At 55.2% G+C, this 12,285-nt stretch overlaps 1 protein-coding gene across 1 annotated transcript in view; it reads left to right on the forward strand.

Moving 5' to 3' along the window:
- Window positions 1-12,027, forward strand: part of FGD2 (FYVE, RhoGEF and PH domain containing 2) — a 22,070-nt gene extending 10,043 nt beyond the window's left edge. Inside the window, exons 9-15 of the mRNA XM_008065259.1 lie at window positions 3,107-3,186; window positions 3,259-3,289; window positions 4,098-4,190; window positions 4,813-4,944; window positions 9,310-9,456; window positions 10,925-11,071; window positions 11,439-12,027. Of these exons, the coding sequence (XP_008063450.1) occupies window positions 3,107-3,186; window positions 3,259-3,289; window positions 4,098-4,190; window positions 4,813-4,944; window positions 9,310-9,456; window positions 10,925-11,071; window positions 11,439-11,654 (846 nt within the window). The 3' untranslated portion in view covers window positions 11,655-12,027. The remainder of the gene's footprint in view (window positions 1-3,106; window positions 3,187-3,258; window positions 3,290-4,097; window positions 4,191-4,812; window positions 4,945-9,309; window positions 9,457-10,924; window positions 11,072-11,438) is intronic.
- Window positions 12,028-12,285: the final 258 nt, after the last annotated feature.

Consider the following 12,285-nt stretch of genomic DNA (forward strand, 5'->3'; position numbering starts at 1 on the left):
CCCCCCCCCAAAAAAAAAAAAAAAAAAAACAAACCAAGAGAGCTAGAGAGCAAGGGGGGGAGATGGGAACGGGAAGGGGAGGGGAAGCAGAGAACCCAGCCTGAGAGGTCAGTGCTTAGGGCGCATGTCAAGGGCACATGTGCCAGGTTCTTGGTGTTTGCCGGTCCCAGGCAGCTCGTCTGATACTTCGGCGGCTACACAGCACCCTCTCGTGGATGGTGTGGGTTTGGCAGATACAGAGCTGGCCTGCCCAGCGTCTGGGCGGGAACCACTTTCTGGGTCTGAGATTTGGAGGCAGGTCAGGCCTTTGACCACCATGCTGGTTCCCACTGGCCTGTGATCCACTGGCCTCCCCCTTCCTGGGTGTCAAGAAGGCCTCATTCACAGCAGTCCCAAGGTCTACCCTGCTCTTGATATTCTGTCATCCTGGACAGAGCCAGTTCAGAAGAAAATAAGGGATGTGGGCACACATACCTAGGAACTCCACGTACAGCGGTGCAGGTTGTGCACTGCACAAGAATATGCAGAGGGTACCACCTACAGATTAGCAGACTATGATGCAGTATCAGATTTTATATTTATAGGGAGAATTGTCCTGCAGATGGCAGTCAAATGTCTTATTCCGACAAAATTTGGATATGATGCCAGTTTGCCAATAGATGTCAGTAAAGTGTTTTGAAGAAGAGTGGTCTTTTCTAATTAGCACAAAGACACTGTACGGACTAGCAGGGGACTGAATTGACGCAGACCTGGGAAAGTTGAGGCTTGCCATGACAGAGCTCAGGAAACTGTCCTCTTGAAACCTAGTTTGGCTCATGCCTGTAATTCCAGCACTTTGGGAGGTGGAGAAGAGAAGATTGCCTGAGTCCAGAGATTCAAGACAAGCCTGGGTAATTTGGCGAGACCACATCTCTACAATAAATCAAAAAATTAACTGGACATGGTGGCACATGCCTGTACAGATTTCCAGCTATTTGGAAGGCTGAAGGCTGAAATGGAAGGATCACCTGAGCCCAGCAGGTGAAGACTGCAGTAGCCATGAGCGTGCCACTACATTCCATCCTAGGTGACAGAGTGAGACTCCTACAAAGAAAGAAGAAAGAAAGAAAGAAAGAAGGAAGGAAGGAAGGAAGGAAGGAAGGAAGAAAGAAACCTTGTTTGGAGCTGGAGGCTCTGTGTGGACAACCCAGGGGCACCCTGTACCCTCGATCAAAAGCATTCTGTTTCTTCCTACTTCTAGACTGCAAATGTTGGATGTCTCCCTTCCTTTCCCTGACCCGATTATAAATCTCTTCTGTTGGCTGGATGTGGTGGTCTACATCTATAGTCCCAGCATTGGGAGGGAGGATTGCTTGAGGCCAGGAGTTCAAGACCAGCCTGGGCAACATAGTGAGACCTTGCCTCTACAAAAAAAATTTAAAAAAAAATTTTTTTTTTTGAGTTGGAGTCTCACTCTGTCGCCCAGACTGGAGTGCAGTGGCCACTCCCGGACACCACAGTCTCTACCTGCTGGGCTCTGGCGATCCTTCCGCCTCAGCCTTCCGAGTAGCTGGAACTACAGGCGCGCGCTACCATGCCCGGCTAATTTTTTGATTTGTTGTAGAGATGAGGTCTGGCCAAGTTGCCCAGACGGGTCTCGAACCCACGGGCTCAGGTAATCCACTCACCTCAGCCTTACAAGGCGTGGGATTACAGGCTGAGCCACTGAGGTGGAAGGATTGCCTGAGTCCAGGAGGTTGAGGCTGCAGTGAGCCATGATTGTGCCACTGCACTCTGGCCTGGGTGATGGCGCAAAACCCTGACTCAAAACCTCTTCTCTCTCTCCAGTGCATTCACTGCTGGAGCCAGGCCCTGGGCAAGCCTTATGATGTCGCTTATGATGTCGCTTGCTACCTGGCCTTTGGGCTACGGGTCGATTCCACTTTGCCCAAATCTAGCCCCTTGTCCCTTGTACTCAGATGCTGGGTGACTTTCCCCAGCACCTCTCTCCATACGACCTTTATGAAGCCAAGGGTTCTTCCTATTGCCAAGGGCATTGAGTCCAAATTACGTCAGGCCTCTTCTGGAGGGAGAGACTGATTAGTCTGATTAGCCACTGAGGCCTAGCCCACGGGAGGGTGGGCCTCTACTCAGTGCTCTCTGGGACCTGAAGGTATGCAGGGAGGTGGCAGGGAGCCCAAGCGTTGAATGCATTGGCACCAACGTTCCCCTACTCAGAGGCCCTTGGGCTCTAGGGCTCTGACTTAGCTTTGCAAATCTCTCTCCACTCTACCTGGCAGAGGTCTGTGCTTACAGAACTCTGGGGATAGGACGGAAATAGTTGTCTTCCACTTCACTCCTGGGGGCTGAAAATTGAGTTAGAATCCTTACCACAGCACTTTAGATGCTGTGTGACCTCAGGCAGGTCTCTTGCCCTCTCTGAGCCTCCATGTCCTCATCTTCTACATGAGGATGACAACATCTGCTTCCTAAGATTGCTGTGAAAATTATCTTCTGGAACTTTTATTATGGACTTTAATTTTTTTTTTGAGTTGAAGTCTTACTCTGTCTTCCAGGCTGGAGTGCAGTGGCACGCTCACAGCCACCCGGGCGTCAATCTGCTGGGCTCAGGTGATCCTTCCATCTCAGCCTTCCAAGTAGCTGGAACTACAGGCATGCGCCACCATGCCTGGCTAATTTTTTGATTTATTGTAGAGATGAAGTCTCGCCAAGTTGCCCAGGCTGGTCTCAAACCCGTGGGCTCAGTCAATCCTCTCGCCTCAGCCTCCCAGAGTGCTGGGATTACAGGCTTGAGCCACTGCGCCGGCCTTGTTATAGACATTTTAAAACCTGGAAAATGGTACAAGGGACCCTCACGAACTCATCTAGTTTTAAAATCCAGTTCCAACTCTGGGTGAATTCATTGCAGGAACCGAGACCCCTGCCTCACTCAGCTGGGCCAACTTGGCAGCTGCTAAGATTCTGGCAGCCGGGGCCCACTTGGCCAGAGCCGGGCCCAGCCGCAGGCACCTGCGCTGGGGCACGGTGCACCCCCCTCCCCTCCACCGTGCCGGGCCTAGGAGGGGGCACGGCGAGTCTGAACGGGCCGCCCTGCCGCCTCTTGCAGGTGCGGAAGCTGCCTGACGCCGAGTTCTCCCACTCCTTCCTGGTGTCTGGGAAGCAGCGCACCTTGGAGCTTCAGGCGCGGTAAGGAGGGGGCCGGGCGGGCGGGAACCCTGGGAGGGGCTACTTCTCACCCCTGCTTCACTCTCCCAGCAGGTCCCAGGAGGAAATGCTTTCCTGGGTGCAGGTATGGGACCGCTCTGGGGCCCTCAGATGCAGACCCTGGCCTGCTCAGGCTGGGGCGGGGGGCAGAGCAGAGATTCGTGTGTGTGCATGTGTGTACAGGTGTGTGTGTGTGTGTGTGTGTGTGTGTGTGTGTGTGTGTATACATGCCCAGCTACCACCTGCTCTTCCTAGCTCTGTGCTAGTTTAGGGTCAGATCTGGGTTCAAATCTTGCTGCCACTCCATGCCTAGCTGGGCAGCCTGGGGCGAGTCACTTAACTTCTCTGACCCTCAGGGTTTTTTTTTTTTTCCTTTCCATTTTTATTTTAGATTCAGGGGGTACGTGTGCTTGTCTGTTACATGGACCTATTGTGTAGTGGTGGGGATCGGGTCTCAGGGGGTCCGTTCCCCAGAGACTGAACATTGTCACCTGTAGGTAATATCTGAACCCTAACGCCTCTCCCCTCTCCCCCCTGAATTGGTGTCTGTTTTTTCCACCTCTGCGGCCATTTATCTCCCGTGTATGAGTGAGAACATGGGGTGTTTGGTTTTCTCTTTATGAGTCAGTTCACTTAGGAGGAGGATCTCCAACTCCACCCACGTTGCAGCCAAGAACATGATGTCAATCTTTTTTGTGGCTGCTGGCCTCGGTTTTTGCATCCATAATCTGGGGCTAATAGTGTCTCCTCCCATAACTCACCACACATGTGCTTGGAACCCAGGACATGGCAGCACCCGGTCAACTTTCAGCAGTGTCTCTTGGGTGGGTGGAAGGGGACAGATGAGCAGCACCCCCACACACACACACCCCTCAGTCGCCTCCTCCCCCCAGGCCTGCCAAGCCGCTATTGACCAAATCGAGAAGCGCAATGAAACCTTCAAGGCTGCGTGCCAGGGGCCCGAGGGAGGCGCCCAGGAGCAGGAGGTGAGCGGACGGAGCCTTCTGCATCCCTTGCTGGGCCGCCAGGCCGCACGGAGCCGGTTTCCTCTCTGCTCTGCCTGCGCCAGCTCAGAGGGACAGGGAGTGTCACCCACCAGGGGTGGTTTGAAGGAACCGGGGGTAGCCCTCCCACCCCCCGTCCCCCTGCTCAGTGACTTGGCGCCAGAGTCTTCCCGTGGGTAGCACTTCCTTGCAGGCCCCTGTATGCCGCGGTAGCTGGCAGCCCTGGGCCCTCTGCATAGCTCCGGCTGTGGGGACAGGACAGTTTGGGTTTGAAGGGGTGTGAGAAATGTAAGACCAAGGAAGGGTGGAAGGCAGGTGGGGTGGGGCTGTGACTTGCATCCGGCACTGAGCTCTGAACTCTGGCTTGCTGGGTGGCTTTGCTGAGTCGCTTGACTCCCTGAGCCTCGGTTTCTTCACCTGTGAAATGGGAATCATACAGTGAATCTATCATAAGGTCTTGATCAGTGCGCTCAGCTTCATGGGAAGTCGCCGGGAGCCACAACACAGGGAACCCCTGCTGCGGGCAGGCGGGCAGAGGGCCCCAAGGAGAACAGGCAAAAAGGGTCAGGCGCGCCCAGGCCGCCCATGCTTCCCTGTCCCACAGCTGCAGTCCGAGGAGCTGGGCCTCCGGGCGCCACAGTGGGTCCGAGACAAGATGGTGACCATGTGCATGCGCTGCCAGGGCCCCTTCAACGCCCTGACACGCCGCCGCCACCATTGCCGGGCCTGCGGCTACGTGAGTACTCCAGTTGCGCCTAGGCCTGCACCTGCCCTGACCAGGTCTCCCTTGTCCCATCTAGGCCTCTGCCTGTCCTCCCCAGGCCTCTGCCTGTTCCACCCAGGTCTCTGCCTGTCCTGACCAGCCCTTCACCTGCCCCATGCGGGCCTCTGCCTGTCCCGACTATCCCTCCACCTGTCTCCCCATCCTCTACCTGTCCCACCTAGCCCTCTGCCTGTCCTGACCAGCCTTTTACCCATCCCAACCAGCCCTCCACCTGTCCCATCTAGGCCTCCACCTGTCCCACCTAACCCTCCCCCTGTCCTGCCTAGGCCTCCGTCTGTTCCGTCTAGCCCTCCAGCTATCCTGCCTATGCCCCTGCCCTCCCAGCTCAGGTCCTGGTCCCCACTCCTTTCTGGTCAACTCTTCCGGCTTTAATCAGTGCACCCAGGAGCATCAGGCACTAAGCTCCGAGCTAGGCCCGTGTGCTACCTCAGTTCGCCCTCATGGCACGCCTTGAAGCAGGAGTTGCTATTTCCCCATTTTATAGATGGGAAAATGAAGTCCAGAGAGGCTCAGTGCCTGGCTAGGCACCCTCCCAAGTTCACCCTGTTGACCCACTGCCTTCTTAGCATTTCCGAGGCCTCCAGCCCCAGACAGAGGAAAAGGCCTCTAGTTCTGTGTGTCGGGGAGGCATCCACCCTGTGCCCTCTGGCTTTGCACCTCCCCTGACTGCCCCTGCCCTGGCACCCACCCGCTCACCCCCTGCCATCCTGCCATCCTCTTCTCGCCCCTCCTGGCTCACTGTCCCCTCCCCCCTCGGCACGTCCCTGCACCTTGGCACCTGGTCAGTTCTGTTGCTGGTTCTACCCACCTGGCTCATGCCTCAGTTTCCTCACCCACACCTTGGGGATATGCTGCCTTCCTCCAGGGTGAGGATTCGGCAAAGAAAGCGCTCTCCTTTCCCTATCCTCCTTCTCCCTTTTCTTCCCCTCCTCCATGGCGCAGGAGGGCACCAGGTGGCAGGGAGTCACCTGCTGGGAGACGGCTTTGCCACCTCAGTCTCCCTTGCCCTCCCGTAATGGGAGGAACCCCGTTGGAGAGGTTGGGGCCTGTCAGGGAGGTGTCCTCCAAAGGTTTAAAACTGCCATCAGGGCACAGAGCAAATTTCTAGGGCTGAGGACACACCTGCTTCAGATGCAAGTGATGAGTTAACACCCCAAAGCCAACCACAAAGGACTGGCGATTAGCTACTGTTCTCGGTGATTCACATCTGTGAGTAAGAGTTGAATCGACTCACAGTAGTTCCTAAACAATTATTTTAAGTCGTTTTTTAAAATATACAAAGTGGCACAAAGAATAACAACACCCATATACCCACCTTCCAGCTTAAAATATTAAATGTTCTGACAACTAGGCTGGGCGTGGTGGCTTGTGCCTATAATCCCAGCACTTTGGGAGGCTGAGGCAGGAGGATCACTAGGGGCCAGGAGGTCAAGATCTGGCAGCATAGCGAGATCTGGTCTCAATTATAGGATGAAATAAACTAAATGAAATACATGGTCCTTGCTTGAATCCTGGATTGGGAGGAGAAGCTACCAACGTCATTATTGGGATAATCGGGGGAAATTTGATTATGCACCGTATAGAGATAATAATATCGTATCAGTGTTAAATTTCTCAAGTGTGACCATGACATTGTGATTGGTAAAGGAACGGCCTTCTTAGGAGATGCAGCTACATATTTAAGGGAGAGGTGTCATGACGACTGTAATTTATTCTCAAACAGTTCAGAAAAAATAAAATGCATACATGCATATCAAGAGAAAGAAAATGCAGCAAAAACGTTAGCAATTGGTGAATTTCGTATGTGGTATCATTGTTTTCTTCCATTTTGTCTGTAGGTTTGACATTTTTCTTTTGGAGTCAAGGTCTCACTCTATCACCCAGGCTGGAGTTCAGTGGCATGACCACGGCTCACCACAACCTCGACCTCCCGGGCTCAGATGATCCTTCCACCTCAGCCTCCTTAGCACCTGGGACTACAGGAGTGCACCACCGTGCCCAGCTAATTTTTTGATGTTTTGTAGAGATGAGATCTCACTAGTTGCCCAGGCTGATCTCGAACCCTGGGGCTCAAGTAATTTTCTCACCTTGGCTTCCCAGAGTGCGGGGATTACAGGTGTGCGCCACCACCCCCTGCCTGACACTAAAAAAAGAGAAAAAAAAAATAAAGTGGGTGAAGGAGAAAATAACTATTTACAAATGAGATGTAAGATTGTAAATCTCCCAATAAAAAATGAAATAGGCCAGGCTCGATGGCTCAGCCTGTAATCCCAGCACTTTGGGAGGATTGCTTGAACCCAGGAGTTCAAGATCAGCCTGGCTAACATAGTGAGATCTAGCCGGGCTTGGTGGCTCAGCCTGTAATCTGAGGCTGAGGTAAGTGGATTGCCTGAGCCCGTGGGTTCAAGACCCGCCTGGGCAACTTGGTGAGACCTCATCTCTACAATAAATCAAAAATCAGCCAGGCATGGTAGTGCACACCTGTAGTTCCAGCTACTCGGAAGGCTGAGGCGGAAGGATCCCCGGAGCCCAGCAAGTCGAGGCTGGGGTGGTCGTGAGTGTGCCACTGCACTCCAGCCTGGGTGACAGAGTGAGACTCCAACTCAGAAAAAAAAAAAAAAGAAAGTGCTCCCAAGGTAGCCAAAGGCCCGTGAGGCTGCATGAGGTGCCCCGGTCTTGGTTGTGGAGTTCTTGGGCTCCTGCAGATCTTCGTGCTTGGTGAGCCGGTGAGTCATCCTTTCAATGGTTCGGGCGCCAGTTTCTGTCTCCCCTGCCTGCCAGACAGGAATCCTGGCAAGGGTGGGGCAGGCCCAGGCTCTCTTGGGCCCCTCCCAGGCCATGTTGTGTGGGCACACGGATCGTTCCCAGAGCGCCGGTGCTGCTGATGGGTAACCCTCCTCCTCCACCCCTTTTTTCTCACCCTCCATCTCCAAGCCTGCACCCTTGGGATACCCCAGGTTTCCTCGAAGTCATACCTTGCAGCATGCCATGTTTTCTCCAAGCCTGCTCAGGTCTCTGTTTTTGTTTTTTGTTTTTAAGTTGGAGTCTCACTCTGTCGTCCTGGCTGGAGTGCAGTGGCACACTCGTGACCACCCCAGTGTCAACCTTCTGGGCGCTGGCGATTCTTCCGCCTCAGCCTTCCAAGTAGCCAGAACTACGGGTGCATGCTACCATATCTGGCTAATTCTTTTATTGTAGATACAAGGTCTTGCCAAGTTGCCTGGGCTGGTCTCAAACCCGCGGGCTCAGGCAATTCACTCGCCTTGGCCTCCCAAAGTGCTGGGATTACAGGCTGAGCTACCGAGTCCAGCCTGCTCAGGTCTTTTTTACCTGGACTCCCCAGCATAATTTGCAGTTGGTCTCTGGGGGGCTTCTCCATGGTGGGCTGAGGTGGGCTCCGCTCCAGAGTTCTCATGGCAAAAACAACCAGCCCATCTTTTCTTATTCTTAGCCAGGTTCTTGCTCTGTTGCCCAGGCTGGAGTGCAGTGATGTGCTCATAGTTCACTTCAGCCTCAAACTCCTGGGCTCAAGTGATCCTCCTGCCTCAGCCTCCTGAGTAACTGGGACCTGCAGGCATGTGCCACCATGCCTGGCTGATTTTTAAAAATTTTTTGTAGCTACGGGATCTTGCTATATTGCCTAAGCTGGTCTTGAACTGCTGACCTCAAGCAATCCTCCTGCCTCAGCCTCCCAAAGTGCTGAGATTACAGGCGCGAGGCACAACACCTGGCCCCATCATTGTTATATTAGAATACACCTGACTCCATGACCAAGCAGAATGCAAAGTTTGCGTGAAATCTTAAAGCTAAACTGTGGGACTTCAAAGACACACCCTGTTTGTGGAGAGCCTGTCTGCCAGTTAGTTGTGTGGCCCTCGGGTCCCGTGAAGACAAAATCCTTGCCCTGCTTACCTGAGGGATCACTGGGAGAGCTAGGTAAGAGGAGAGAGTGTTTGAGAAAGTGAGTCAGATGCCAGGGGTGTGTCCTGAGCAAGTCCCTGGGTTCACCCCTGTCCTCACAAGAGGGGATTGGAGGGGACAGAAACTAGGGCCTGAGCAGTGGAGGCCAGGCCTCAAGCCCCTGACTTGGGAGCCCAGAGCCTGAGCTCCCCAGACGCTGCAGCCTCCAGGCAGTTGGGCCTCCGCCAGCCTGGGGGAACACCTCGCCCTCTCACTCCACTCCTCTCCACTCCTCTCACTCTTGCCCTCTCTCCTGCTTCCGGGTGCTCTCGGGCCCCGCCTCCCTGGCCAAGCTCGAACCCGGCCCTTCCCCAGGCCCCAGGCCCCAGTCCCCTCCTGCGCCTCCTCCCCGCCCAGGTGGTGTGTGCCAGGTGCTCCGACTACCGGGCCGAGCTCAAGTACGACGACAACCGGCCCAACAGAGTCTGCTTCGACTGCTACACGTTCCTGACTGGAAACGTGCTCCCCGAGGACAAAGAGGACAGGAGGCGGGGCATCCTGGAGGTGAGGGTGAGGGCCGCCGCCCCCGGCGCCACCTGTCCTTCTGTGAATGTGCGCCCCACGCGCCCCCCCCAAGCCGGCCTTGCCTGGTGCCGAGGAACAAGCCAGCCGGGGTCCTTCCCGTTCCCCCGACCTTCTTTCTCTGCCTGTGGACCCCAGGCCTCTCCCCGCAGCCCCGACGACACCGACGGTGTCACCAGACGGAAGCAACTGCTTTTTTTTAAATTTTAAAGATGTAGGGTACAAGGCAGGAGAGGTATACAGATGTTCATTATGCAGGTGCCGTTGTTGAGGAGGTGGGCTCTTCCCTCCCCTGGCAGTTTCCCTCAACTGCCAATATCCCCCACCACGCCAAACCCTTTCTTATAGTATTATGATAATTCGGAAGCAACTTCTGGCGGAAGGCGGTGGTCCAGGTTCCTGCGCCCTCCCCTCTGTCCCTGTCCAGTCCCAGCACAGCGCCTTGGTAGTTCACGTTATATCCCCAGGCCCTGTCCCAACAGGCAGAGCGGAGACTCCATTCTAACCGGAAGGGACTTTGAGGACGAGCTGGTCCTATCCCATGGAGACCCAGGCCCAGAGAAGTGACTTGCCCAAGGTCCCACGGCAAGTTGGGAGCCCGCTCTGGGCCTCAGCACGGATGCTCCTTCTGCAGCCCTTGAGGCCTCTTGAACCACCCCGACCCCCACCCCCACAGGCGCTCCCCGATGGGTACCTGCTGTTTTCAGCTTGGCACAGAAATATCACCCAGCCCAGCAAGGGTCACCACCACCCCCGGCCCTGCCTCATAAAGGCCAGGTTAACCTCTGCTGTCTCCTGGAGGTGGGAGAGGGTCCAGCCTAGTCCAACTGAGAGTAACTCTCTGGTTCAAGCGGGTTTCTTCCCCATGAACATCTGCTGCCCCATTTTTTTGGGTAAGGGTCTCATTCTGTCACCCGGGTTGAAGTTCGGTGGCACGATCATGGCTCACCGCCACAGCCTCAACCTCCTGGGCTCAGGTGATCCTTCCACCTCAGCCTCCCGAATAGCTGGAACCACAGGCAGGCAACACACCTGGCTAATTTCTTTGATTGTGTTGTAGAGACGGGGTCTTGCTGTGTTGCCCAGGCTGTCTCTGCCCTTCCTAACCATCCCCGTCCTTCCAGACCTAGCCACTGCCCAAGCCTTCCCCAACCAGCAGGCAACACTCCTGGAGTTGATCAGCCCCTTCTGGGACCCCCGATTCTGTTCCCTGGAATAGCTTGCAGGTGGCAAGCAGTCCCCGCACCCATCCTGTGGGTCTACACGCTCAGGCTGGCTGGGCTTTGACTGCAGCCCTGCCACTGGCTGGCTCTGGACCACAGGCCCACGACCAGACCTTTCCAAGCCACAAGGGCAGTGTTGCTTCAAGGACCAGCAGAAGGGCCTGTCAAGCCCACAGGCTGACCTTGGGCATGCCGTCTTCCCTGAATGTCCCTATGTCTGGTTCCAGAAAGGGGCCTCTGCGGGGCCGGACCAGAGCCTGGTGTGCAGCTTCCTGCAGCTCGTCGGGGACAGGTGGGGCAAGAGCGGCCCCCGGGGATGGTGTGTGATCCCTCATGATGACCCACTCGTGCTCTATGTCTATGCCGCCCCTCAGGTGAGGCCACTGCCCGCCCCGCCCAGGCCTTGGCCTTCCCTCTGTGGGTGGAGATGGGGAGGAGGTTGGGCCGTGAGTGTGGTTGGCCTCCTATGTCAGAGAAAGAGACTGAGGCCCAGTGAGGCTGTGGCACCCTTGAGTCCCCGACTTAGTAGGTTTCAGAGCCGGACCGAGACTCCAGGTCATAGCTGCTTTGCCCTCAGGGGTGGCCAGTTCTCTACTCTTCCACTCTGTCCCCCCACGAGCCTGCCCTCTTTGTACGGTTTGGGGTGTGAGCTGCGATATGTGACTGTGACTGTCCCGTGGCTGTCTGGGGCGACAGGACTGACTGAGGGGACAGCGGCCCACTGCTCTCTTCTCTCCCCAGGACGTGCGGGCTCACACCTCCATCCCCCTGCTGGGCTACCAGGTGACCACTGGACCTCAGGGGGATCCCCGGGTCTTCCAGCTGCAACAGTCCGGCCAGCTCTACACTTTCAAGGCCGAGACGGAGGAGCTGAGGGGCCGCTGGGTGAAGGCCATGGAGCGAGCAGCCAGCGGCTGGACCCCCAGCAGGCCTGATGACGGGGACCTGTCTGACTGAGCCATGCCCAGCTGTCCCTGCCTCTCTGTTTCCAGTCAGAGTCCAGCTCTCACTGCAGGTTTACCCTGCGGCCTCAGGGACCCACTACCCCGAGCTGCTCTTTCATGTCATCGATTCCAGTCATCGGTGCCCAGATCATGTGACCTGATTTGGGATTCAGAAAATAGAGGCATGTTCCATTCTGGGAAAGGAATCGGCTTGCCCAAGATGGAGGGGGCTCCTGGCCATGGGTCTTTCAGTGCTAAGCCTGGGAAAGTCCCAGGTAGCTCAGGACTGTTGGTCACTCTCGTGTGGTTCTCAGCCAGGCCTGCTCACGTGTGTCTTCTAACAAGCTTTAAAAAATGCTGGTGAAAACATACACATAAGTTAATTTATTATTATTTTTTCTCTTTTAATTTTTATTTTAAAATTGTGGGATACAATTCAAGGGAGGTATACACATATTCATTGTGCAGGTACCCTTGTTGATGACATAAGCTAATTTAAACCTGAAAAAACACCAATGTCTGCATTGAAACACCACCCAAGGGTTCTGATGTAAATGGTCTGCGATGGGGAGGTATGAGCGTTGCTTAAGAGGACCTGCATGAGCCAATGTACCCTGGGTCACCTGGGATGAAGAAAGCAAGCA

This window comes from Carlito syrichta, unplaced genomic scaffold (assembly GCF_000164805.1).
Source record: "Carlito syrichta isolate Samal-C Ts95f unplaced genomic scaffold, Tarsius_syrichta-2.0.1 Scaffold308199, whole genome shotgun sequence".
Lineage (NCBI taxonomy): Eukaryota > Metazoa > Chordata > Mammalia > Primates > Tarsiidae > Carlito > Carlito syrichta.